Source organism: Macrobrachium nipponense, chromosome 14 (assembly GCF_015104395.2).
Source record: "Macrobrachium nipponense isolate FS-2020 chromosome 14, ASM1510439v2, whole genome shotgun sequence".
Taxonomy (NCBI): domain Eukaryota; kingdom Metazoa; phylum Arthropoda; class Malacostraca; order Decapoda; family Palaemonidae; genus Macrobrachium; species Macrobrachium nipponense.
The window spans coordinates 26,123,800-26,147,627 of NC_087207.1; the positions used below are offsets into that span (position 1 = coordinate 26,123,800).

The 23,828-nt window shown below is 37.6% G+C and overlaps 1 protein-coding gene across 2 annotated transcripts in view; it reads right to left on the reverse strand.

Annotated features, from left to right (window-relative positions):
• Positions 1-860: 860 nt before the first annotated feature.
• LOC135226423 (thioester-containing protein 1 allele S1-like) overlaps positions 861-23,828 on the reverse strand; it is a 91,616-nt gene continuing 68,648 nt past the window's right edge. For both annotated transcript variants that reach the window (XM_064265961.1, XM_064265962.1), the window contains exons 14-33: positions 23,546-23,746; positions 22,837-23,024; positions 21,375-21,535; positions 18,850-18,963; positions 18,316-18,378; positions 17,410-17,508; positions 16,527-16,708; positions 15,803-15,967; positions 15,167-15,298; positions 14,855-15,023; positions 14,362-14,626; positions 13,287-13,470; positions 12,486-12,649; positions 11,672-11,805; positions 10,280-10,518; positions 9,465-9,626; positions 5,535-5,731; positions 4,771-4,954; positions 4,177-4,285; positions 861-2,816 (exon numbers count right to left, since the gene is read on the reverse strand). In XM_064265961.1, the coding sequence (XP_064122031.1) occupies positions 2,626-2,816; positions 4,177-4,285; positions 4,771-4,954; positions 5,535-5,731; positions 9,465-9,626; positions 10,280-10,518; positions 11,672-11,805; positions 12,486-12,649; positions 13,287-13,470; positions 14,362-14,626; positions 14,855-15,023; positions 15,167-15,298; positions 15,803-15,967; positions 16,527-16,708; positions 17,410-17,508; positions 18,316-18,378; positions 18,850-18,963; positions 21,375-21,535; positions 22,837-23,024; positions 23,546-23,746 (3,303 nt within the window). In that variant the 3' untranslated portion in view covers positions 861-2,625. The remainder of the gene's footprint in view (positions 2,817-4,176; positions 4,286-4,770; positions 4,955-5,534; positions 5,732-9,464; positions 9,627-10,279; positions 10,519-11,671; positions 11,806-12,485; positions 12,650-13,286; positions 13,471-14,361; positions 14,627-14,854; positions 15,024-15,166; positions 15,299-15,802; positions 15,968-16,526; positions 16,709-17,409; positions 17,509-18,315; positions 18,379-18,849; positions 18,964-21,374; positions 21,536-22,836; positions 23,025-23,545; positions 23,747-23,828) is intronic.

The window sequence follows — 23,828 nt, forward strand, 5'->3', positions numbered from 1 at the left end:
GCTAGAAGAAAAAAAAAAGTCACATTAATTTATGGTGGCCGGTAGTATAAAGTCACAGGGATAGAATTCACTATACTATTTCTTGGGGGTCGTTACCTTTTTGATATTTACAGTCTTTTGTTTATGGTTGTACGGAAATCCCTAACAGGCTTGTACTAGACAGGCCGCAAAGGTGGATACGTCACTAAGTGGTAAAGATTATTGTGACCTTTTTCCTGTGATTTTATTTTGTTTCTTTTTACCTGGATTCGGCTCTAGACACGGCGTCTGAGAAAATGACAAAGACAACGATGTCCCGAAAAAGGACAGAATGGCATAAACGGTTGACAAGTATCTACTACATGGGACCCTCTCTGAGGGTGACGCCATGACGTCATCTTATGACAACACCAACCGCCTGGGGTCTTTTTAAATCTCTGGGCGCAGTCACCTTTGCAGATTTAAAATTGTAAAGGGCTAGATATCCTTTTCTTGTAAGCATGTAATGGATAGAACGTGGAGCTGGAGGACTGATGTCGTGATGAGACAAAAAAAAAAAAAAAAAAAAAAAAAAAAAAATCGTGAGCGAGAAATTTCACTGGCAATATGGCGCTATTCTCTCTCTCTTCCATTTATGAGAACTTACCCATTCATGGGAAAATCCTCGTGACAAAAGTGAGGATAACATGAGAAAATATGAGAAAATGTAACAGTGAATCAGTTGACTACACCTAAGCAACTTGTAAAATGATATTAGGATACAGATATATATATATATATATATATATATATATATATATATATATATATATATATATATATATATATATATAACCACTACAATATTTTTGCCAAATTACATCAAAATTGAATGCACTTTCATAACAATATCACAGTGGATTTTAATTTTTGTAATGATGATGATAATATTATACACCGTAATCCTGTACGTACAGTAGTATGAGCGTTTATAAATCAGATTACCTTACTAATTCAGAATTGTCTGTCTAATTCTGTAGAGGGGGGGGGGGGGCATATTGCAATCCGGTTGAAAAAACTCATAAGATATCCCACCATTCTACAGCTCTTCATTGAAATTGCAATTATTCGCGTCTTTTTCTCATAGTTTATTTAACTGACATATGGATATGTACAAAAAAGCACTTCTATAAACGCATAGTAATTGTAGTATTTCAGAAACCAAATTCGAAACATACGGAACTAAAATGAATATTCATCTTTTTTTAGCACTTTCTAAAATCAACATTTGCATTTTATGAAACTGACTGATAAAGCTAATTTTCTTATTGTTGGTGATCAGCCTTCCGAATATCTGATTAGGATCTATCAATGAAACAATGTAAAACCTTTCGGTAAAAGCAAATCAAAATAGTCAGTGTAGCTGCAAAAGCTCTCTCTCTCTCTCTCTCTCTCTAACAACACCACATCTCTTTCTCCCTTTCTCTATTCTCTCTGTATGGCAGACATGTAAACAACACCCAAATCTTGAGCATTATGAATGCGCCATGGAGGTCTTCCGTCACTTAACGAAATGAGAAAAGCCAGTCGCCATGTCCACTCCTTCTAGACTATAAACCTAGCGCACCGCCGAGATTCCTACTCGATTGTAAAAGGACCAGGCCATCCACGGTCTATAGACCTTGGACCAAGTTACAGGACGGATTGGAGAGGGGTTGTTAGGTCGTTAACTTTCTCTCTGACTCATTCGCTAAATAGTGATAATTTCTGAGTCACATTAATATTGTTTCCAGTCACTGAGTTCCTGAGAGTCACAGTCCACTGAATATACTACATCCTTATTGAACTAGTACCTTCTCTTGTTCATTATTTATAAAAATTTATCTATTTATTGTTTTTGTTAATTAGCATTCACGGCTAGATGGCTTCCACATCATCTGATATATATAAGATACATAGCTTAAACATCTCATTTTAAACAGAAAGAATGTTTTTAGGGACTTCAATTTTCCTATCAACAATCACCAATATGTGTCCATATAACATTTACAAAATGTCTCCGTAGAGATTTAAAAAACTGATTGCATATTTCAATGAAGATGATCCCTACATCCTAGTATTTTGTGTAAGTATTGACCTTGACGTTGAATGGTTCCTGCAAAAAGTGAATCATTAACGAAAATTAAAATAAATGCCCTTCCTCAAAATGCTATGGAAATTTTTCTAAGTGTAATGTCCAATGTTCAACAATGCGGAGAGAATACTGTAAAGTCTGTGGTGACGTTGTGTAACTGAACACATCTTCGAATTAAAGTGCTGACATGACGTAGGATAAAAAAAGGGATGACATTTTAGATACAATCAGACACAGTATACGAATATTGAGCATATGTTCCTTAACAGGTAAAGGCACGAGTAAGGACAAACACTACAAATAAATATAAAAATAACTAACGTAATCACCTATATATCTCCAGGTCATTCGACCTACTATTTGACACATGGAAAAAAACATATCAATAAATACCTTTACTGGCTCACGTGAACACACCATTGAATAATAATAATAATTAAAAAAAAACGAACAAAAAACAAATACAACGAATGGACATCACGTGGGAACGTACTGAGAGTTTTTTTTTTTTTTTTTTTTTTTTTTTTTTTTTTTCAAGGAAATAGGGACAACTTCACCAACAGAGTAGTACCGAAGATGGGGATGGACACGTGGATCCAAGACGTCCTTTCTGCAGGAGCTGAGCTGTAACTTGGGCAATAGGGACACTGGTAGGAACCACAGACCTCACAAATGTCCAGGACGGCCAAAGGCGTGGCGTTGATCACCGTCGTTTGGAAGTGCTCTGCAATAATAATAATAATAATAATAATAATAATAATAATAATAATATCTTCATAGTAGCACGAGTCTTCAGATGGAGAAACAAATCCACAGTTACGTAAATGTACATATATTTAAATTTAAAACTTTAAGGATAGCTTTCGGGAATCCTTAAAGTTTTAAATTTAAATATATGTACATTTACATAACTGTGGATTTGTTTCCCCAATAATAATAATAATAATAATAATAATAATAATAATAATAATAATAATAATAATAACAATAATAACACATAGTAAGAAAAGTGATGGACTCCTAAGGAGGCAGGATGCAACCCGGAACCCCACACTGTAAACACCACCCAGAGAGGAGCCTCTTAAGATATATACTTCATTTAAAAGAATGACATTTAAACTGCCTTTATTTTCGATATTAATAATAGTAATAATAATGATAATAATAATAATAATAATATTAATAATAATAATAATATAAATGTCATGTGCTTATACTTATTACACATTTATCATTAAAAATTACTGGCTAATTAAGGCTTTCATAAAGTTCAACGGTTATTTATACTGTCATTATACTGAGAAATGATGTATTGCTAATAATTCTGTGACACATAAAAGGTTTAATATGATTAATACATAATCTATCATTCAAACTGGCTAGGTAATGCAGCAGGCCTTAAGGATATTCTAATAACCTGAAAGCGTCATTTCAATTAAAACAATAACGATGTTATTCGTCAAATCTATAGTCTTCTGAGGTTCTATATACAACTTCAAATTTGGTCAAAATTTGTAATGCTAATAACGACAATAATGACAAAGATTAATGATGCTTGTAAGACTAGCTATTACGAAAAAATACGAAGAACCTCCCATTAGGGCAAGTCAAGAATTATATAAAAGAAGTTCTCCTCTTCATTTTAGTATCAACGGTTCTTCATTACAAGTACGAATTATTTACCTGGTAGATAGTTAACTGTAGTGGCTTGCAAACAGGGTGGAGAAAAAGGGGTGGGACTAGCAGCCTCACCCCCCAAAAAAAAGTTTGTTAGAAATCGAGAGGTTTGCACTTCCTGTACCCAAACAAACACACCATACGTATATATATATATATATATATATATATATATATATATATATATATAGTATATACAAATATATAATATATATACATATACATTATGTGAATGTGTGTTTGTGGAGAGAGAGAGAGAGAGAGAGAGAGAGAGAGAGAGAGAGAGAGAGAGAGAGAGAGAGAGAGAGAGAGAGAGAGAGAGAGAGAACGCTAATAAAAATACGCCTTTGTTTTGACCGAGGTTCCCAAGGATGTGCGGATACAGACTAATATAATATATAACCTACCGGGTGCAAATTGCTCGAAAATTGTAGCCGACCTAACAGCCGTGTGATTTGCAACAGGAAACCGCCTTTCCGTGATGTAATCGAAGCACACCTTTTTGTCACCCGGGATCTGAATATGACAGGGAGGGAAAGGATTAGTTTTACTCTCTCAGGGATCTTGTCATACTGACATTTTGCGCACACACACACATCTATATCTATCATCTATCTACGTATCTAAATATCTAGGTATAAATATTTGTGAGAAAAATGTCTAATTATATCAAGAAATCAAGAAATAATATTTTCACATATGAAAATGTGTCAATGATTTAACAAGCATCAAGATTTTTGTTTTGTAAAAACGCTTCATTAATTCAGTAATTAGTGGCTAATTATAGCTAATCTGTTTCGTTCAGAAGTCATCCATCTTCCATATCGGTCTATATGCATACAAACACGCATGCGCGCCATTCAAACTTGCACAAGGTGTCTCCTTCACAATACAAATAATATAAACATAATAAATCAACCGCCATGCAGTAGTGTCCTTTATATATAACCGACTCTCTTTGATTCCAACGTCTCACTTGACCACCCGTTGCCTATACTTACGTGGTGGAACTGGTAAAACATCTTCTTGGGAGTGGACTTGGCGTTCATCAGCTGGGGGAGCTTCGTCCGACGGACGAGGCTGGCGTGGTCATTGGCCATCTGGATCTCGAAGAAGTATCCACTAGGGTTATCCACTTCCAGAAGGGCAGCGTGGCTGTCCGGCGATATATCTGTAGCTAACCACCTGATGAGGAGCATGGTTGGCTTATGTGAAATGACCTGGGTATTCAACTGCTTGTATGTAATATAAGACTAGCTTCAATCATTCTCTACAGCACATTATATCTTCAGAGATGTAACTGCTTGTATGTAAAATGAGACTAGCTTCGATAAGGCTCTAAAGCACATTATATCTTTGGTGATATAAGTGCATGCATCTAACATGAGACTATCTTCAATCATTCTCTATAGCGCTGCAATAATAATTTTCAACCTTGTACCTCAGCACTGCTGTATTACTGGCAAAAACTGGTACAATTCTGTACTTTGTTAGATCTTTAAAACCGCGCTCTGTAACGGATACTAAAAGAGCACTCTGTCTAGTGCCACACTGAACCTTTTGTGAGTAAGACATAGCATCCATTAGACCTATTACTCACTAACAAACGTGTCAGCAATTCTACATTTATGATTTCCCACTGAGGGATATTAACTACAAATTCCATTAAGAAACAATTTGGCATTGGATAACTGCAGTAACTACTCTAGAGCCGCCAAAGTACCACTGACGAAATTCCACACACAAGTCAGCAAGGTGGTCTTACCTCGTACACACTGACACTCTTATGTGGGTCTTGTTTCTCGGGGAGAGGTAGTCCTCCTTCACCATCAAGCTGAAGTAAGTCCTCGGAGGCTTTAGCAAATACTGAGCCAAATCAACTCCCCAGCTGGTTTCTAACTGGGCTATGGCCTGTCCCGAGCCCTCTGCCATGAGGTACACATGGCCCCACGGACGGGCGATCTTTGGGAGGAAGAATGTGTAATAAATGTTACTTGTGTTTAGACTCAAGTTAGCTTTAGGTTCTTATAGTATTGAAGCTATGCAGCAGAAGTACGTATAAATACTAAACAATTTTCATTAAATTATACGATTTTAAAACTACGCAAGATATGTTCACTTGCAGTTCAAGGTACCAATAAAGTTGGCTAGGAGACCATTGTGTGTCTCACTTTAATAATAATAATAATAATAATAATAATAATAATAATAATAATAATAATAAAATAATAATAATAATAATAATAATAATAATATATACTCTCGTGATAGAGAGTTTTTCCATAATAGGCTAATAATAATAATAATAATAATAATAATAATAATAATAATAATAATAATAATAATAATAATAATAATAATAATAGTGGAATGGACGAAGGCAGAACTTCGCAGCATAGATCAGAAAACCAGGAAACATATGACAATACACAAAGCACTACACCCAAGAGCAAATACGGACAGACTATACATAACACGAAAGGAAGGAGGGAGAGGACTACTAAGTATAGAGGACTGCGTCAACATCGAAAACAGAGCACTGGGGCAATATCTGAAAACCAGTGAAGACGAGTGGCTAAAGAGTGCATGGGAAGAAGGACTAATAAAAGTAGACGAAGACCCAGAAATATACAGAGACAGGAGAAAGACAGACAGAACAGAGGACTGGCACAACAAACCAATGCACGGACAATACATGAGACAGACTAAAGAACTAGCCAGCGATGACAATTGGCAATGGCTACAGAGGGGAGAGCTAAAGAAGGAAACTGAAGGAATGATAACAGCGGCACGAGATCAGGCCCTAAGAACCAGATATGTTCAAAGAACGATAGACGGAAATAACATCTCTCCCATATGTAGGAAGTGCAATACGAAAAATGAAACCATAAACCACATAGCAAGTGAATGCCCGGCACTTGCACAGAACCAGTACAAAAAGAGGCATGATTCAGTGGCAAAAGCCCTCCACTGGAGCCTGTGCAAGAAACATCAGCTACCTTGCAGTAATAAGTGGTACGAGCACCAACCTGAAGGAGTGATAGAAAACGATCAGGCAAAGATCCTCTGGGACTATGGTATCAGAACGGATAGGGTGATACGTGCAAACAGACCAGACGTGACGTTGATTGGCAAAGTCAAGAAGAAAGTATCACTCATTGATGTCGCAATACCATGGGACACCAGAGTTGAAGAGAAAGACAGGGAAAAAATGGATAAGTATCAAGATATGCCAGTGGAAATCGTACCCATAATCATAGGAGCACTAGGCACGATCCCAAGATCCCTGAAAAGGAATCTAGAAAAACTAGAGGCTGAAGTAGCTCCAGGACTCATGCAGAAGAGTGTGATCCTAGAAACGGCACACATAGTAAGAAAAGTGATGGACTCCTAAGGAGGCAGGATGCAACCCGGAACCCCACACTATAGGTAAATACCACCCAGTCGAATTGGAGGACTGTGATAGAGCAATAATAATAATAATAATAATAATGAAAAGTATTGCTTTATTACAAAGCAGGAACGAAGTCTCAAAGAAAAAAAATTCTCCTAAGCAATGAAACCTCACTACTTAGGCTATGTTCCCAGCTTACGGACGGTACTACGTAACGTCGTAAATGTTGGGACTTTTTATAAAACGGAAAATAGAAAGTGCATGTTGTATTCCGGTGTAGTCACTGTCATCGAATAAATTACATTTAAATGCCACAAAGATTGAAGCAAATCATGTGATTAATCGTCAATTGAAAAAACGTTATTCAAGTTCAGCAAAAATAGGGGAAAGTTATCATAGTCTACCATAAACCTGAATACATAGAAAACTTGAATATTCCATTACAAAGAAAATGTACAGTAAGCGTATACTACAATAAAAATAGCTTTGAGTATCCATAACCACAAAGATTTTGCCCGTAAAAGAAATGCAAATTAGAAGAGAGAGAGAGAGAGAGAGAGAGAGAGAGAGAGAGAGAGAGAGAGAGAGAGAGAGAGAGAGAGAGAGAGAGAGAGAGAGAGAGAGAGAGAGAGAGAGAGAGAGAGAGTTTCGAAGACGTCAGTAGTACACCTTAATCTTAAATATTTTTCCCAACATTTAAACTCAGAATAACTGAATAACTTTAACTTTGTTGATTCTTATTGATCTGATACAGCGCATAATGAACCAATTTTGATAATACGACAATGTAGGAATACTAAAAATCTTGGGAAAGAGTGATGCAGTCGGTAACATATAGTACTACTTAGCAAAATTTGTTGTTGTTGTTGAAAATTCTTATAAATTCTTTAGAAAGAATAAAAAAAAGTAGGTGGAAGTTAAGTTCTAAAACCAGGCAAATCTTTCATAATTAAGGTAAAAAATGTCTAGTGTTGCATGTCATCCTACTTCTTGTAGGAAATAATGTTATACGAAATTTATTGGTTAATGCTGAAAAGTGTCCCATATAAGAAGCCAATTAGGCTCTTGATGTTGGTCAGACTAAAACGAAACTGAATATTCAGGATTTAGAGAATATAAATTAGGCCTTACTTTGGCTAGTTCTCTACGCGTCACCTATCTGAGGTTCTGAAGTAGATTCAAATCAACCGCGCATCTGACGTCTGGGCCAGTCCCTTACGACGCTCCTGATTGGCTGTTGGTAAGACAATCACAGGGCTGGAAACTCTCAGTCTCTCTCGAGAGTTCACATAGGCAGGATGTATGTTCTACCTCTCCTGAGAGATACTTTTGAAAGATGTATCCCTCAAGAGAGGTGGAACATACATCCTACCTATGGGAACTCTCTCGAGAGACTGAGAGTTTCCAGCGCTGTGATTGGCTTATCAACGGTCAATCAGGAACGTCGTAAGTGACGGTCCTAGACATCAGACGCACGGTTGAAGTGAATCTACTATAGTACTAAACACGGCGTCCAATGGAGCTTCCACCATGTTTAGCACCTCGGAGTAGGTGGCACGTAGATAATAACAAGATAAAGTAGCACCACAGATTATCCTTATGTATACAAGTTTTTGTCTGAATTTTATATCTAGTTAACTGTTTGTATTGAGCTGAAGATGAACTGTATTCATTAACTACTAGGAATTCTATTCCTCCTCCTGCTCTGAATTATAACCTTCCCTCTTTTTGAGGTTAAGCCTCGCCCTTCTTGTCTCTTTCTTCCTTTCTTCCGGCCTGGTCTACAAGAAGGCATTGGGTTGCACCTCCCATTGTCTTTGATATGAATATAAATAAATCATAACATGGGGATGGGGGAGGGGGGGGGAGGTGAGCATAAAATAACCATAGACCAGTCTACGGTTATCAGTTGCCAACTCCTGAATGAGTGGTGTCCTTTATAAAGTACACTGATAAAAGTAGTAATCATGAAGGCTTATCAGCAATGATGTCGATAAAGGTGTTGACAGGATAAAAATAATCTTTTGATGCACAAAGACAATAAATATAGACGGGCATTATTATCAATTCGCACTGCCTGTCAGAAACAGACCGCAAAGATCCCTGATATGGTGCTAGTAGATAAGAGTGACAGCTGATAGGGAAAATAAAAAAGAAAATCCTCTTTCTTAAATACAAACATAAGTTGTTATCAGCTTGCAAAGTCCATATGGAATGAACCAGAGAGATCTCTGAGATGGTGCAAGTAAGTAAAAGTTACACTTGATGGCGAAAATTGATATAATTCTCTTTCTGAATTACCGGGACGGAGTTCATGGCAGTAAGCGAGTGATTCGAGATGAACAGATGCTTTCTCGACCCTGGGGTTGAAGTTGCCTCCAGCTGAACGCGGACGTTAGTAATGCTTCTCAGTCTGGCTCTGTAGCTGTATTCTGATACGGCACGGTAGGCCATCACTGTATCCTGCAGATATAAAAAAATAAGTGGAATATGATGACTGGTGATAATGATATCACTGAAATATGGTAAGTGTTGTTTGAAGGCATAATGTGGATTTGCACTCATTGGTGCAGTTTTTTAGTGTCAATCTTATTTAGGAAAGTTACCTCATATGTTAGATGAGGTCCAAACTCTCATTTTCTCATTAGCCTAAACAGTTTGAATGCAACAGTATGTTTTAACTAAAGACTTTCAATATAAAACGTATCTAAAATAAAATAAGGCAGGACTATATAGTTAGACCATACTATAAATCCCAAAGAATGTTTTAATCAAACCGCTCAATATAAAACAGATCTAAACCAAGATACAGAAGCAATAGAATTAAACCATAATACGAACCCAATTACATTTCATTCAAGCTATAAACACCAGAATACCTAAACCAAACCAGATATATTTTGATTCATATTTAATCCAAAGTATTTTCAACTGAAAGACATTTAATAAAAATTATTTAATATTAAAGCTATTCCACGATAGTTCCACTATGAAATAGATTTAATTCAATTGAATTAAACCGAGTTTAATTCAATTCAAAACAGAACTGACCTCAGCAACAAATGCTTACAAAAATTAAACTTGTGTAAACACTAATTCCTCTGGTCGCCACTTACAATGGTCGACGAATAGGCGTGGTCCCAATTCCTGACAGAAACAAGCCACTCCATGATGGACTCCGTCTTGGCCGTGACGCCCTCCCGTTTCAGAAACACCAGGAGGGCGTAACTCGTTGCCTCCACGGCGTAGGAGTCCCACTCCTGCGGCTCCTTCGGCAGGAGGAACGTCCTTTGGCTGTTTTCGCGAAGGCGTTGGTTCGAGGCTATCGCCGCTCGCGACCAGTGGGTCATGCTACCTGGAGGAAGAAGAAGAACAGATGAGAAAGAGGTGAGCATCGATCATGCTACCTTGAGGAAGAAGAAGAAGAAGAAGAGAGAGATGATGAAAGAGGTGAGCATTGATCATGCTACATTGAGGAAGAAGAAGAGAGAGATGAGAAAGAGGTGAGCATCGATCATGAGTGGAAATGCTGCCCAAGTTTGAGTATGGGAATGTGAGTTATTTTGAAAAAGTGACAAAGTATCTGAATAATTCATTCATCGAGACGGCTTTAGATATCCGCAGTTGAAGTTCTCAAATGCACGGAGAAAAATTCCAAAGGTAATGTTCAGTCAACGAATAAAAACCTGAATCTTCATCACTGACATTTCATTCGCCCGTTTCTCCAACTTCAGTATAAAGATATGACGGAAATGATCAAGGAGATTCTCCCTGTAGACGAATACAATTATTCTTCCTACTATTGGTCTTGGCAAAAAGATGATAAAACAAAGGGACTGATTATGCTGCGAATTCTAACTCTCAGTAGCATCTTAGCTTTGTGTATTAAGAAAAATTTATGAAGGTTTAGCAACAATTTTTTTCTTTTCTAACTGTGTTGGTAGAGATCCCTCCTAGGATAGTGGATGGCATTGGATTTCTGACCCTAAGATCAAGGGTTTAAAGGTGATAACTACAGCTCGAACATCTGTTCCACTAATCAATGGAGAATGACGTGATGGAAATGATCACCAGGCAACCTCGAGGAGGTTAAGTTAGAGTGGAGAACCAATACCATAAATTAGGTTAGATTAGACTGGTTGATTAAACATCAATAAACATTGCACAACTCTATCATAGGTTAGGTTAAACCGCTTGATTCAAATATCATTAAACAACATTAATTAACGCTATCATAAGTTGGGGTAAACTGGTTGATTAACTACCATTAAACAACTCTACTACAACAGGTTAGGTTAGACTAGTTTAAATCATATTAAACAGTTCTGTCTTAAGTTAGGCTAGACTTGTTGATTTGATTCAAGTTAGCATTAAACATGAAACAACTCTATCACACATTAGGTTCGACTGGTTGATAAAAGCTAAATGCAGGTAAGACTCTGGAGTCTGGGCTATGTACAGCAATTTCCTCCCTGGGACACCACTTGCCTTGAAATATCAACACTCACCGGTCACCTTGGCGTAAGATTCGAGCTTCTTCACGGCAACCTCCTTTTCTGGGCTCCCTACGACGTGAAGAGCGTAAGTCGTGATGGCCAAGTCGTAGGGGTCCCACAATGCATCTACTTGCCGTTCCAGGAAACTGGAAAAAGACAAGGAATATTTCCCTTCAGGAACGAAGTGCTGAATCATGGAGCGGTAAACAGGAAAAAGGTTCTTTTGTCTTCATCTTGAGATATAAATAATGACTTTCGCCAGACATTGACATAAAAAAGTTCAGTTATTTCAAGAGGTAGGTAGTGTACAAATAACGAATTTGCGTCATTCATCTGGAAGCTAATATGGCGTCACAACACTAGAGGACAACACTTATAGCCGTTAGTAGTAGAAGAAAACAAATGACAACTGATAAACAAGTAGAAAAGTAAACGATTTGAGTTTTGAAAGTCAAATTGTATCTGACATGTGAACAAGGACTATCATGATTGAAAAAAAATATGGAACATAAGAGGCTATGATATGAAAAAATGAGTGAAACGGATATAATTTGCATAGCGATTAAACTGGAAAAAATCGATTAATTTGGTTTCATCTCTACGACTGCTAGAGTCAAAGGAAAAAATAATTAAATTATAGTAGTGATATATATATATATATATATATATATATATATATATATATATATATATACATATAGTATATATATATATATATATATATATATATGTATATATATATATATATATATATATATATAAATATATACTATATATATATATATACACACACATATATATGAGACAGAGAGAGAGAGAGACTCACTGCGTTGCCCTCAGGCGGGCATTGACTGCCCTCCTGTGAAGACTTCCCTCGATGCTGCCACCCAGGGCTTCGTGCAAGACGGTGGTCACCAGGGCCGTCAGGGCTACCAAAGTCGGCTCCTCTCCTTCGCCGACGCCGTGTCCTTCCTCTCGAGAGATTTGTCCCTGTGCCGAAGAAGGTGGTGTTTTAGAGGTGAGATATCGAACACCTTCTCGATTTGAAGAACTAGGATAATGTGACGGTACCATATTTTTTTTTTTTTTTTTTGGGGGGCCGCCCCATAATGTGAAAAAACGGGGCATTTAAAACAAAAAAGTTCAGCGGCAAAAGTTTAAGAAAACTGCAGAATTATACTAAACTATACTAAAAATATTCTTAAAAAAGTAACATTCTACCTAAAAAAAAGGACTGATTCCTTGTAAAATACTGGTTCCTAAAAAGATTGAATTCACACACACAAATCAAATTTACTTTAAAACTGTTACTCCTTAATTTCTCTTATTTGGTGTCGCTCTATCCCAAATATGATTTACCAGCTGGTTGTTATCTCGATGAATTTCAATCAAGGTTAGGTGTAAATTTCCTTTGAAATCAATTTACATTGATAAGTGTTTTGCTTTTAAAGACTAGGAAATCCATTAGAGCTAATGTTTAAATCAATGCAAGTTCGTGTAGCAATGCAACTGTCTATTTACAACATAAACACATTATAGGACCCGACGCTTATGCACGACGAAGCTAAACAAACCTCCGTCCTCAGATCTACGAGACACCAACTTGTCAACTCAAAAGACAAATTACCTTGAAACTCATCTTGTAGTCGTGTGTCGCATTCAGAGCGAGTTCGGCGAAGCTACCGTCGCGTCTTTGGTTCTCCACCAGGAAAGCCACGCCCTCTCTGATGATCTTGGGATCCACGAATATCAGGTTCTCCCATTCTTCCAGTTGCGCCGACAGAAGGAGACTCAGTATCCATGACGTCATCCTGACAGAATGTCAGTTTTTTTTTAATTTTATTTTATTTAGGGTCACTTGTTCAGCATAATGCTATAAACATGCATTTTTACTTAAGTCTAAAGTCTTGTCATTTACTTGAAAGGAAATATTTACGTGGAATAGTTTAAAATTATATTTTTATTCTGATGATTAGATCTTTAGTTTAACATACTAGTAATTGAACAATTTCCTGTTATTAATGAAAAAAAATGTTCCCACTACAGCAATACTGTCAGGCATATGACCTGAAGATGTATACAGTTCATCCTCGTAGCCTAATCTCTAATCGGGGTTGCCGTTTTTAAAGAACCCTATTTCTCAGTTTCTAATACTCATTGGATGGGGTATTTCATAATTTGCTTTGACGGATGAAATAAGCCTTAGGTCTGCCGAATGAATGGTCCCAGCTATTAAAATGTACAGTTACACAGAAAAAGGCCTGAGATAAGTGTACAGAAACTCTCCAAGGTTACTTAAAAAAAAATTAAGACTGTGGAACAATGTTAATAAGAAACTGCCTTGATTTTCATGCACTTATTGTCTTCCATCTGCCACTCACCAAAATACTGATTTTTGAAAAGGTGTTACAAAGTAATCATGCTTCCAAGAAAAACTTTACTATCCATGCATTTGAAAAGAACCTTTGAAAAGAACCCTATAAAAGGCCATTTCAAAAGAAACTTTGAAAACAACCACTTGAAAAGAACAACTGAAAGGGCCATTTGAAAAGAACCTTTGAACAGAACATGTCAACTTTTTGGAAGGATTCCTTTAACATGGCAGAATATACTTTCATCAGTGATTCTCTTCCACATCTGTTATCTTTTGTGGAGTCTACGTTATTATTATTGATATCATGCAATGTAAGTTGCAAACTCACCAGACGGATTTCCTGGCGGCGCCCCACATTTTAAACCCTCCTCCGTCTCGGCGCAGCAGTAGAGTTGCCATCTGCACGTTGAGGTGGTCAAAAGCCACCTGAGCCTCGGATATGTTCAGCTGGTTCGTGAGCCTGAGGTAGTGGAGAGCCCAGAGGGTGGAGCCGAAATCGAAGGCATAACCGTCGTTGCTCTTCAGGTCCAGTCCGTTGAAGGACCTGATGCCAGTTAGGACGAGGTCTTTTGGGATTGGTCCAAACACATCGCCTGTGTTAATATCAACAGAGGATTATTGTAGAGCAAAATATTCACCTGTGATCTATCATCACTGACTGAATTAACTGTAAAAGACGAAGGAGACTTTAATACAACGCAACATCTGATGTAAATCAAAACAGACGCCCCTGAATTTCACATGTTTGGTCTGAGATAACTTGGCAGATATCTGAGATTAGTGGCTGTCATTTTTCTTACGTCTAATCTGAGGCAACTTACCAGAAATGGCGACACGGGCTCTTGGAGAACCATAAACATATCTTCTGAGAAGACTTCTGCTTATTTCAGGACTCTCGTCCACCGGAAGGTCGAGAAATTCATAAACCGTTGCCCTGTTCTTCAGATCAAGCAGCACTGACGTGTGTTTGCGAACCAGGGCACCCTCTGGCTGTAAAGGATAATGATTTTTCATTTTTCTCAAAATACTGGTGGCTAATTTCACACAGAAACGACAAATTCCAATGATATTCATGGCACAGGGGCCAAGAGTCCTTTTGAGAAGAATGCAGCTAATCACTTTAAAAGACGTACCACAACTTCTACCCTGACTTGCTGTGTGTTCATTCCAACTTGGGCAAGGGTGTGTACTGTGATGGTGACCATCCCCGACTGCTTGACGATTGCTAAGGGCAACATGACCTCCTTGTGTTCCCCAGCTTTTATCTGAAATTTGGAAATCGATGTGCGTGGTGAGATCACATGCGCTGCAGCTGAAACTTTTATCTCATTTTACGGAAGTAGGTTTGAGACGAGGTCATTAAATAGTATTCCAGAATGCAAACGGGACAGGTATTACGACCCTCTTCATAGATCAACTGCAGTTTATTTTGACTCATAAGTCCCCACCTTTTGGCGTAGTCATTACAATTTATTTGTAATCCATTTATTCATTTCACTGAAGAAAACTTGAAAAACTATTTGCCAATAATTTCTCTGAATTCTTTGAGAGTAAAGAGCAATGGGATGCGGGTACACAATACTCTTTCCTAGAGGATAAGAGAAAGACACACTATAACAGGAAAGTTGAAAACAGTGAAGATTCACCATGAAAACAACAAGCCTGCTTCTTAAAGGAAGAAACTTTATAGGGGTCAGAAAAATAAGCAGAAGCAGAATACCAATGCCAGGCACTTAACCAAGAGATGAGCTGATCTCAGTTTCTCTCACCGTGATCAGGTGGTGATGTTCGCCCGGAGTGAGTCGTGGATTGTAGTGCTGGACCTGAGCGCCTTCATCCACGTTGACGAACATGTAGTCAGGATTTCCTTCCAAGATCAACATCACCATCTGAGCGAATCGGGTCGGGTTTTGCAAGTGGACTCGCACCGAAACCTGAGGAAATAAGTTGAGTTTAGGAAGCTAACAATGCACGGACAATGTTATGCTTAAGAGTAACATAATGATAAGAAGCAGAGAGATTATTTAATAGATGCAAGCTATTTGTCCATCTCAATGAAGTTATGTTTTCATCTGTGTGATTGATAACACAAGGAGCTACGCATGCATTTTCGAGAATATGTAACTCATGTAATTGGCATCAAACGAATATTGCTGTTAGCTTTGAAACATCTGGAAAACATTCAAATTTAGGCTATAATAACAGGGTGTACAGGCAGTCCCCCGGTTACTGGCTGCCTCAGTAATCAGCGGTCCGGTTTTTCTAGTGACGATAACTGAATTTTCGGCGCCGATAACCGAGGATTGGATAACGGAAAGGCCACCAATAACCGGGGACTGCCTTACTGGGTTTGTTTATTTATGAGAAAGACAGACCCTAAAGCATTTATTAAGTTGAGGTGCTACAGCAATGGATATTCTATCCTATGGGAGCTTGTTTTTCAAGTTCATTGGTTTTTTATATGATAAAAATAATAATCATAATACTTATTACCTGTTCACCTCTCCTGCAGAAACTGGTACACTCCAGCCGCATCAGGAGCGGTGGAGTCGAATCGTGATTCAGGTCTGGCAAAACTGACAGACCGTATTCGGGATGGATGACGTAGGAACTGAGCACCCACTTCGCTGGGGTGTTTGGAACCTTTAGCTTCAGCATTTCGTATCCTCTGTGACCTGCGCGATCAGTGGCACGATTTGTTAATAGATGATTGATAACAGATGATATATAACAGAAAATAGTCTCAAGAGTGCCATGCAGGGCCAGAGAGGAAGTAAAGTTGCCCAATTAACAAGTTGTTTATTATTATTCACTGGATGAAACCTATTCATATGGAACAACCCCAAAGGCCATTGACTTGGATATCAAGCTTCCTAAGAATATGAAGGTGTTCATTAGGAAGAAGTAAGAGGAAGTAAAGGGAAATACAGGAAGAAGAGATCCCACTTATTAAAAATAGAAAATATAAATCAATAAATAGATTAGATACATAAAAACTGTCACGTCTGGGAATTCTAGTTACACTCTTCAATCCAAGGCTTAGTTTAAACAAATTATAGCCAAAGAAGTGCATATACTAAATGTACTTGACAATTATGATATACAGAAGAGAGGTAGAAGAATATAGTGAAATTATATAATAAATTCATACTGACTCGTACATAAGTTACAAACACTTTTATACAAATGAGTTGATTTGAAAGATTTTCAAATATACTTTAGGATTTTACTCCATTTCACAATCAATATAGATATCAAAAGGCCTGCCAGATCAATGAAAATGGATAAGTAAAAAAACAGAAACAACTTAGTAATAAACAACATAAATAAATATAGAAAAACCAACAATTAGCAAACTGAGAGAAACAGGACTTACCAATATATTTTGTGGTGTAGCACCAGCCACCTTCTGCTCTGTCAAAGGTGTCTCGCAGGAAATTCCGATGCAGCAGCCTGGATTCTTCGTCCAAAATCTCTGAAGGAGAGATAAGGTATAACATATAGGAGTGAGGTTGCCAGCCCCATACCCGCTTTTTTTTTTCTAGATCCAGTGAATGCTGGTACCCGTTTCCAGATTGGTTGAATGGTGAGTGACAAGCTAGAAGAGGGCCTTTGCTTATCAAAATTTAGTCATGATCCACACGCACACAGGAACACACATAGTATAATGTATAACTGAATCATGAAGATATGGAACTTAATGAATTCTATATAAATAAAGGCATATGCCACAAAGGGTAAGTGAACCACTTACCCTTCGAGGCATTTGCCTTTATATATATATATATATATATATATATATAATATATATATATAGGTATAGATATATATATATATATATATATATATATATATATATATATATATTATATATATATATATATATATATATATATATATATATATAATATATATATATATATATATATATATTTAGATATGTAATGTAATGCAATATAATTACAATATAACCCTGCCTGTTAAGAAATGTGCTTCGATGTCTCAATGAATACGGAATACAATAATCCATGTAGTATATTGTCTACACATTACAGAAGATACACAGAATTGCCATATAAGCTTAATGTAATTCCTGATGACCCGGTCATACCTGGCATCTCAACAAAAGAGGGTTAGGTTCCTGTCGTAATTATAAAGTTTTTATTTTTACCCTTCATAACCAATGTGAAGTATTTAAAAAAAACAAAGAATATTCTTGCTTAACGTCATGCCTTACAATGAACAAATGTCAGTAAGAACTAAGCTTTGCTTCAATAAGTACCTGGAGATCGAAAAACTGGCCCTGAGGAATCCAGGTCTTCTGCTTCTCTGTGGACAACCAGGCCTAAGGAAAGAAAACAGATTAAGAATGATCCCCAGAATAAAACATGAATGGAGATTTAGATTTAATTCTTTTCTTTTGCAAACAACATCATCACATTTGAGCTTATTTAATAGCACCCAATATAGCACTCAAATGCTTTAAGCTTTCGACCATCGAAAATGACATTACAGTATAATAATCTTACTATAATGGGCGTTATGTCTGTCGGTCCGTCTGTCATTCAATCACGGCCAACCGACTCATGAGATGGTTTATATGTGGGTTTCATCCTGCCTCCCCCCGACTCCGAAGGCGGGGGGGGGGGGGGGGGGGGGGGGGGGGGGGGGGGGATTCCCTGAAACGTAGCTGGTTCTGCCCGTGATACGAGACTGGTTATGCCCGTAGACTTAGTTACTTTACGAATTTTCATAGTACATAATTTCTGTATGCATAGTTTGCTAGTAATAATAGTAACAATAAGAACGTACTTACAATTAATCTCGTCGAATCCGTTCAGGCAATGCTTATACCCGTCGCAGACTTCCAGCTGTCGGTAACAGCTGCCGTCTCCGCATTCCAGAAATCCAGCAGTGCCGTCACACTTGCCTGGACGAAAAAACAAAAAACAAAAAACAAAAAACATATATGAGACGGTCGTTATGCGCTAGTCGCTGCTACTAGACTATCTTGACTTTGGGATGCAAATAACTGGATAAAACTGAAATCAGAAATAATAATAATAATAATAATAATAATAATAATAATAATAATAATAATAATAATATCAGGAGAGGGATCTTCCAGGGCGACTCACTGTCCCCACTACTCTTCGTAGTAGCCATGATTCCCATGACAAAAGTACTACAGAAGATGGATGCCGGGTACCAACTCAAGAAAAGAGGCAACAGAATCAACCATCTGATGTTCATGGACGACATCAAGCTGTATGGTAAGAGCATCAAGGAAATAGATACCCTAATCCAGACTGTAAGGATTGTATCTGGGGACATCAGGATGGAGTTTGGAATAGAAAAATGCGCCTTAGTCAACATACAAAAAGGCAAAGTAACGAGAACTGCAGGGATAAAGCCACCAGATGGGAGCAACATCAAACACATAGATGAGACAGGATACAAATACCTGGGAATAATGGAAGGAGGGGATATAAAACACCAAGAGATTGAAGGAACGATCAGGAAAGAATATATGCAGAGACTCAAGGCGATACTCAAGTCAAAACTCAACGCCGGAAATATGATAAAGCCATAAAACCACAATGGGCAAGTGCCAGTAATCAGATACAGCGCAGGAATAGTGGAATGGACGAAGGCAGAACTCCGCAGCATAGATCAGAAAACCAGGAAACATATGACAATACACAAAGCCCTACACCTAAGAGCAAATACGGAAAGACTATACATAACACGAAAGGAAGGAGGGAGAGGACTACTAAGTATAGAGGACTGCGTCAACATCGAGAACAGAGCACTGGGGCAATATCTGAAAACCAGTGAAGACGAGTTGCTAAAGAGTGCATGGGAAGAAGGACTATAAAAGTAGACGAAGACCCAGAAATATACAGAGACAGGAGAAAGACAGACAGAACAGAGGACTGGCACAACAAACCAATGCACGGACAATACATGAGACAGACTAAAGAACTAGCCAGCGATGACAATTGGCAATGGCTACAGAGGGGAGAGCTAAAGAAGGAAACTGAAGGAATGATAACAGCGGCACAAGATCAGGCCCTAAGAACCAGATATGTTCAAAGAACGATAGACGGAAGTAACATCTCTCCCATATGTAGGAAGTGCAATACGAAAAATGAAACCATAAACCACATAGCAAGTGAATGCCCGGCACTTGCACAGAACCAGTACAAAAAGAGGCATGATTCAGTGGCAAAAGCCCTCCACTGGAGCCTGTGCAAGAAACATCAGCTACCTTGCAGTAATAAGTGGTACGAGCACCAACCTGAAGGAGTGATAGAAAACGATCAGGCAAAGATCCTCTGGGACTATGGTATCAGAACGGATAGGGTGATACGTGCAAACAGACCAGACGTGACGTTGATTGACAAAGTCAAGAAGAAAGTATCACTCATTGATGTCGCAATACCATGGGACACCAGAGTTGAGAGAAAGACAAGGAAAAAATGGGATAAGTATCAAGATTTGAAAATAGAAATAAAGAAGGATATGGGATATGCCAGTGGAAATCGTACCCATAATCATAGGAGCACTAGGCACGATCCCAAGATCCCTGAAAAGAAATCTAGAAAAACTAGAGGCTGAAGTAGCTCCAGGACTCATGCAGAAGAGTGTGATCCTAGAAACGGCACACATAGTAAGAAAAGTGATGGACTCCTAAGGAGGCATGATGCAACCCGGAACCCCACACTATAAATACCATCCAGTCGAACTGGAGGACTGTGATAGAGCAAAAAAAAGAAAAAAAAAATAAAAACAAATAAATATAATAATAATAATAATAATAATAATAATAATATAATAATAATGTTCTGAGGGGTCCCACAATAATAAGAATGTTAAAAGTTCGTGTATAATTCATACACTTCATAAAGCTTTCGAACCCTTACCTGGGTTCATCTTCAGTCCAAATAATAATAATAATAATAATAATAATAATAATAATAATAATAATAATAATAATAATAATAATAATAATAATAATAATAGTTTACTTCAGCGCACGCCATATAGTACGTACATTAATAATTTGGGATGCAAATATATATATATATATATATATATATATGATATATATATAATATATATATATATATATTATATATATATATAATATATATATATATATATATATATATATATATATCTAAATATATATATATATATATATATATATATATATATATATATATATATATATATATATATATATATATAGATATATGTATATATACCCGTTGATCTTAGGGCAAGAAGAGCTTATTAATCAAAGGAAGCATTAGATCTACCTGTCAGCATCATTACCTGTGCCCAGGGGATGGGCGCTCTGGGTATTCGACGCCACGGTCAGGCCCGAGTTGTGGAGGGCAGGCAGTGCCCAAGTGGCCCCGTTTTCCGAAGACAGGGTCGTTAACCTCTCCGGCCAGTGCCCGCCGCGGGAGCGGTGCCTCACGACTGGCACCGATCTGGGGGGATCAGGAGTTACAAGGATTAGGATGTCTCAAAGACTTGTTAGTCCATCTGAGGACACATGGTGCGCTCACTTATCTGGAATAGGTCGTTGTTGGATTGGGTCGTGTCAATATGGTATCTTGAGAATAAAGAGGTCAACAATGAGAGAGAGAGAGAGAGAGAGAAGAGAGAGAGAGAGAGAGAGAGAGAGAGATTCTCTCCTTGCAAGGTCGCCAAAGAAGTATCGTTTCACTGATATGCAAGCTGGATAACTACTACTATGGCTTATCACACTTAGCTTAAAAAAACAGCAATGAATACCTTCTTACAAAATCAAGTAGACTGAAGTATATATATATATATATATATTATATATATATATTATATATAATATATATATATATATATATATATATAATCTTGGTAATCATACAACCACAATTTCTTTCAAAATTGAAACTATGGTAAGCTCGGTCCATCTAATTGTTGATGGTGAAAAAAAAAAAATTTGTTAGTATTCGTAATTGATTATTTATGAAAGGGACCGGTTACAACTACTATCGCAGTGACTGACCATTCATAATAAACTTATTTAATCACCTAAGGTCTATGCAATGGTTTTCTTTCGCGTAGAATTATGAATGCGGCGTTGCCATATTTCCGTATTCCTCGTCTTCTTCCTGAGTATTTACCCATTCCTAAATCGTCACTTGTTTTCAGAGATTTGGCAGAAAGCGAGAATATCTATAAAAAAAAATCCTTCCATTGTGTTTCTTAATGCTTCTTGCAAAGTGAATTGAAGAAGTTGTTTGGATTTTGCTTACAATTTCTATCAATACGGCAATTTTTCGAAAAAAAATATATCGATGATCTCATTATCCTCACAGTAAGGGTAATAAATATCTGGCAAATCTGTTTTACCATCTTAAAGACGCATCGCTGACTAAATATGTTTTTCCCACGAGAATCTATCTATCTATCTCAGTTCTATACCGACGACTGGAAGAGTATACATCTATCTATCTCCGTTATATACCGACGTCAGGAAGAGTATATATATCTATTGATCTGTAGTATTGGTAATCTTCTTAGACACGAAGATATAGTAATTCAGTTGTATCCCACATAGGAAAATGAAAAAGGTATGTGTCAGAAAATGCCCAACAGTTTCGTCCTCCAATGGATCTCTTCTTGGAGCGTTCTATACCGACGACAAGAAGAGTATATATCCATCGATCTATCTATCTCAGTTCTACACCAACGTCAGTAAGAGTATTATATAACTATCAATTTATCTATCTCAGTTTATACAGACCTCAGATTAGGTTCCATGGAAAGAGCTGCCTTCATCAGCCTGGAATGGAAGACGCGATTCGGCGCTTGGAGTCTGTAGTTGGAGACGCGGGCACAGTTGACGCCCAAGAACGACCCAGCAGCTGCCCAGATGCCCAGTTCAACCGTCCTCTTGGAGTGGTCTTTGTCTTGGTTCAGCAAAGCGTCAGCCTGGTATGAAAGAGGATTAGAAATTATGATGTCTATACAGAAGAATTTAAAAGATGTCGTCATCACTGCTTGTAATAATAATAATAATAATAATAATAGAATAATAATAATAATAATAATAATAATAATAATAATAATAATAAGAAGAAGAAGAAGAAGAAGAAGAAGAGGAGATATAGACAGAGAAGAAGAAGAAGAAGAAGAAGAAGAGACTTCAACAGAGAGAGAGAGAGAGAGAGAGAGAGAGAGAGAGAGAGAGAGAGAGAGAGAGAGAGAGAAAAGAAGAAGAAGAAGAAGAAGAAGAAGAGGAGACTTCAAGAGAGAGAGAGAAGAAGAAGAAGAAGGAGAAGAGAGAGAGAGAAAGTAGAAGAAGAAGAATAAGAAGAAGAAGAGACTTCAAGAGAGAGAGAGAGAGGCGGAGCTAAGAAGAAGAAGAGGAAGAAGAAGAAGAATAAGAGACTTTACGAGAGAGAAGAAAAAGAAGGAGAGAGAGAGAGAGAGAGAGAGAGAGAGGGACATACCTTGACGTCATTCTCCACGTCAACGCTGACGTGGATCGTATCGGCGATGAATTCTCCGTCGGCGGTCACGTGGGCTACGACGAGGGTGAACAACGGGGACATTTCCCTGGCCACGGCGACGCTCACGGTCGTGATGCCCTCGATGCCCGCCCAGGTCACCTCTTCGGTAGCCGTGTAGACCAGGATGCCCTTCGACATCACCTGGGGTGAATTCAATAAATCAATACATTTACAGGTATAGAAAGTGGGTACTTATGGTATTCAATATATCAATAAATTTACT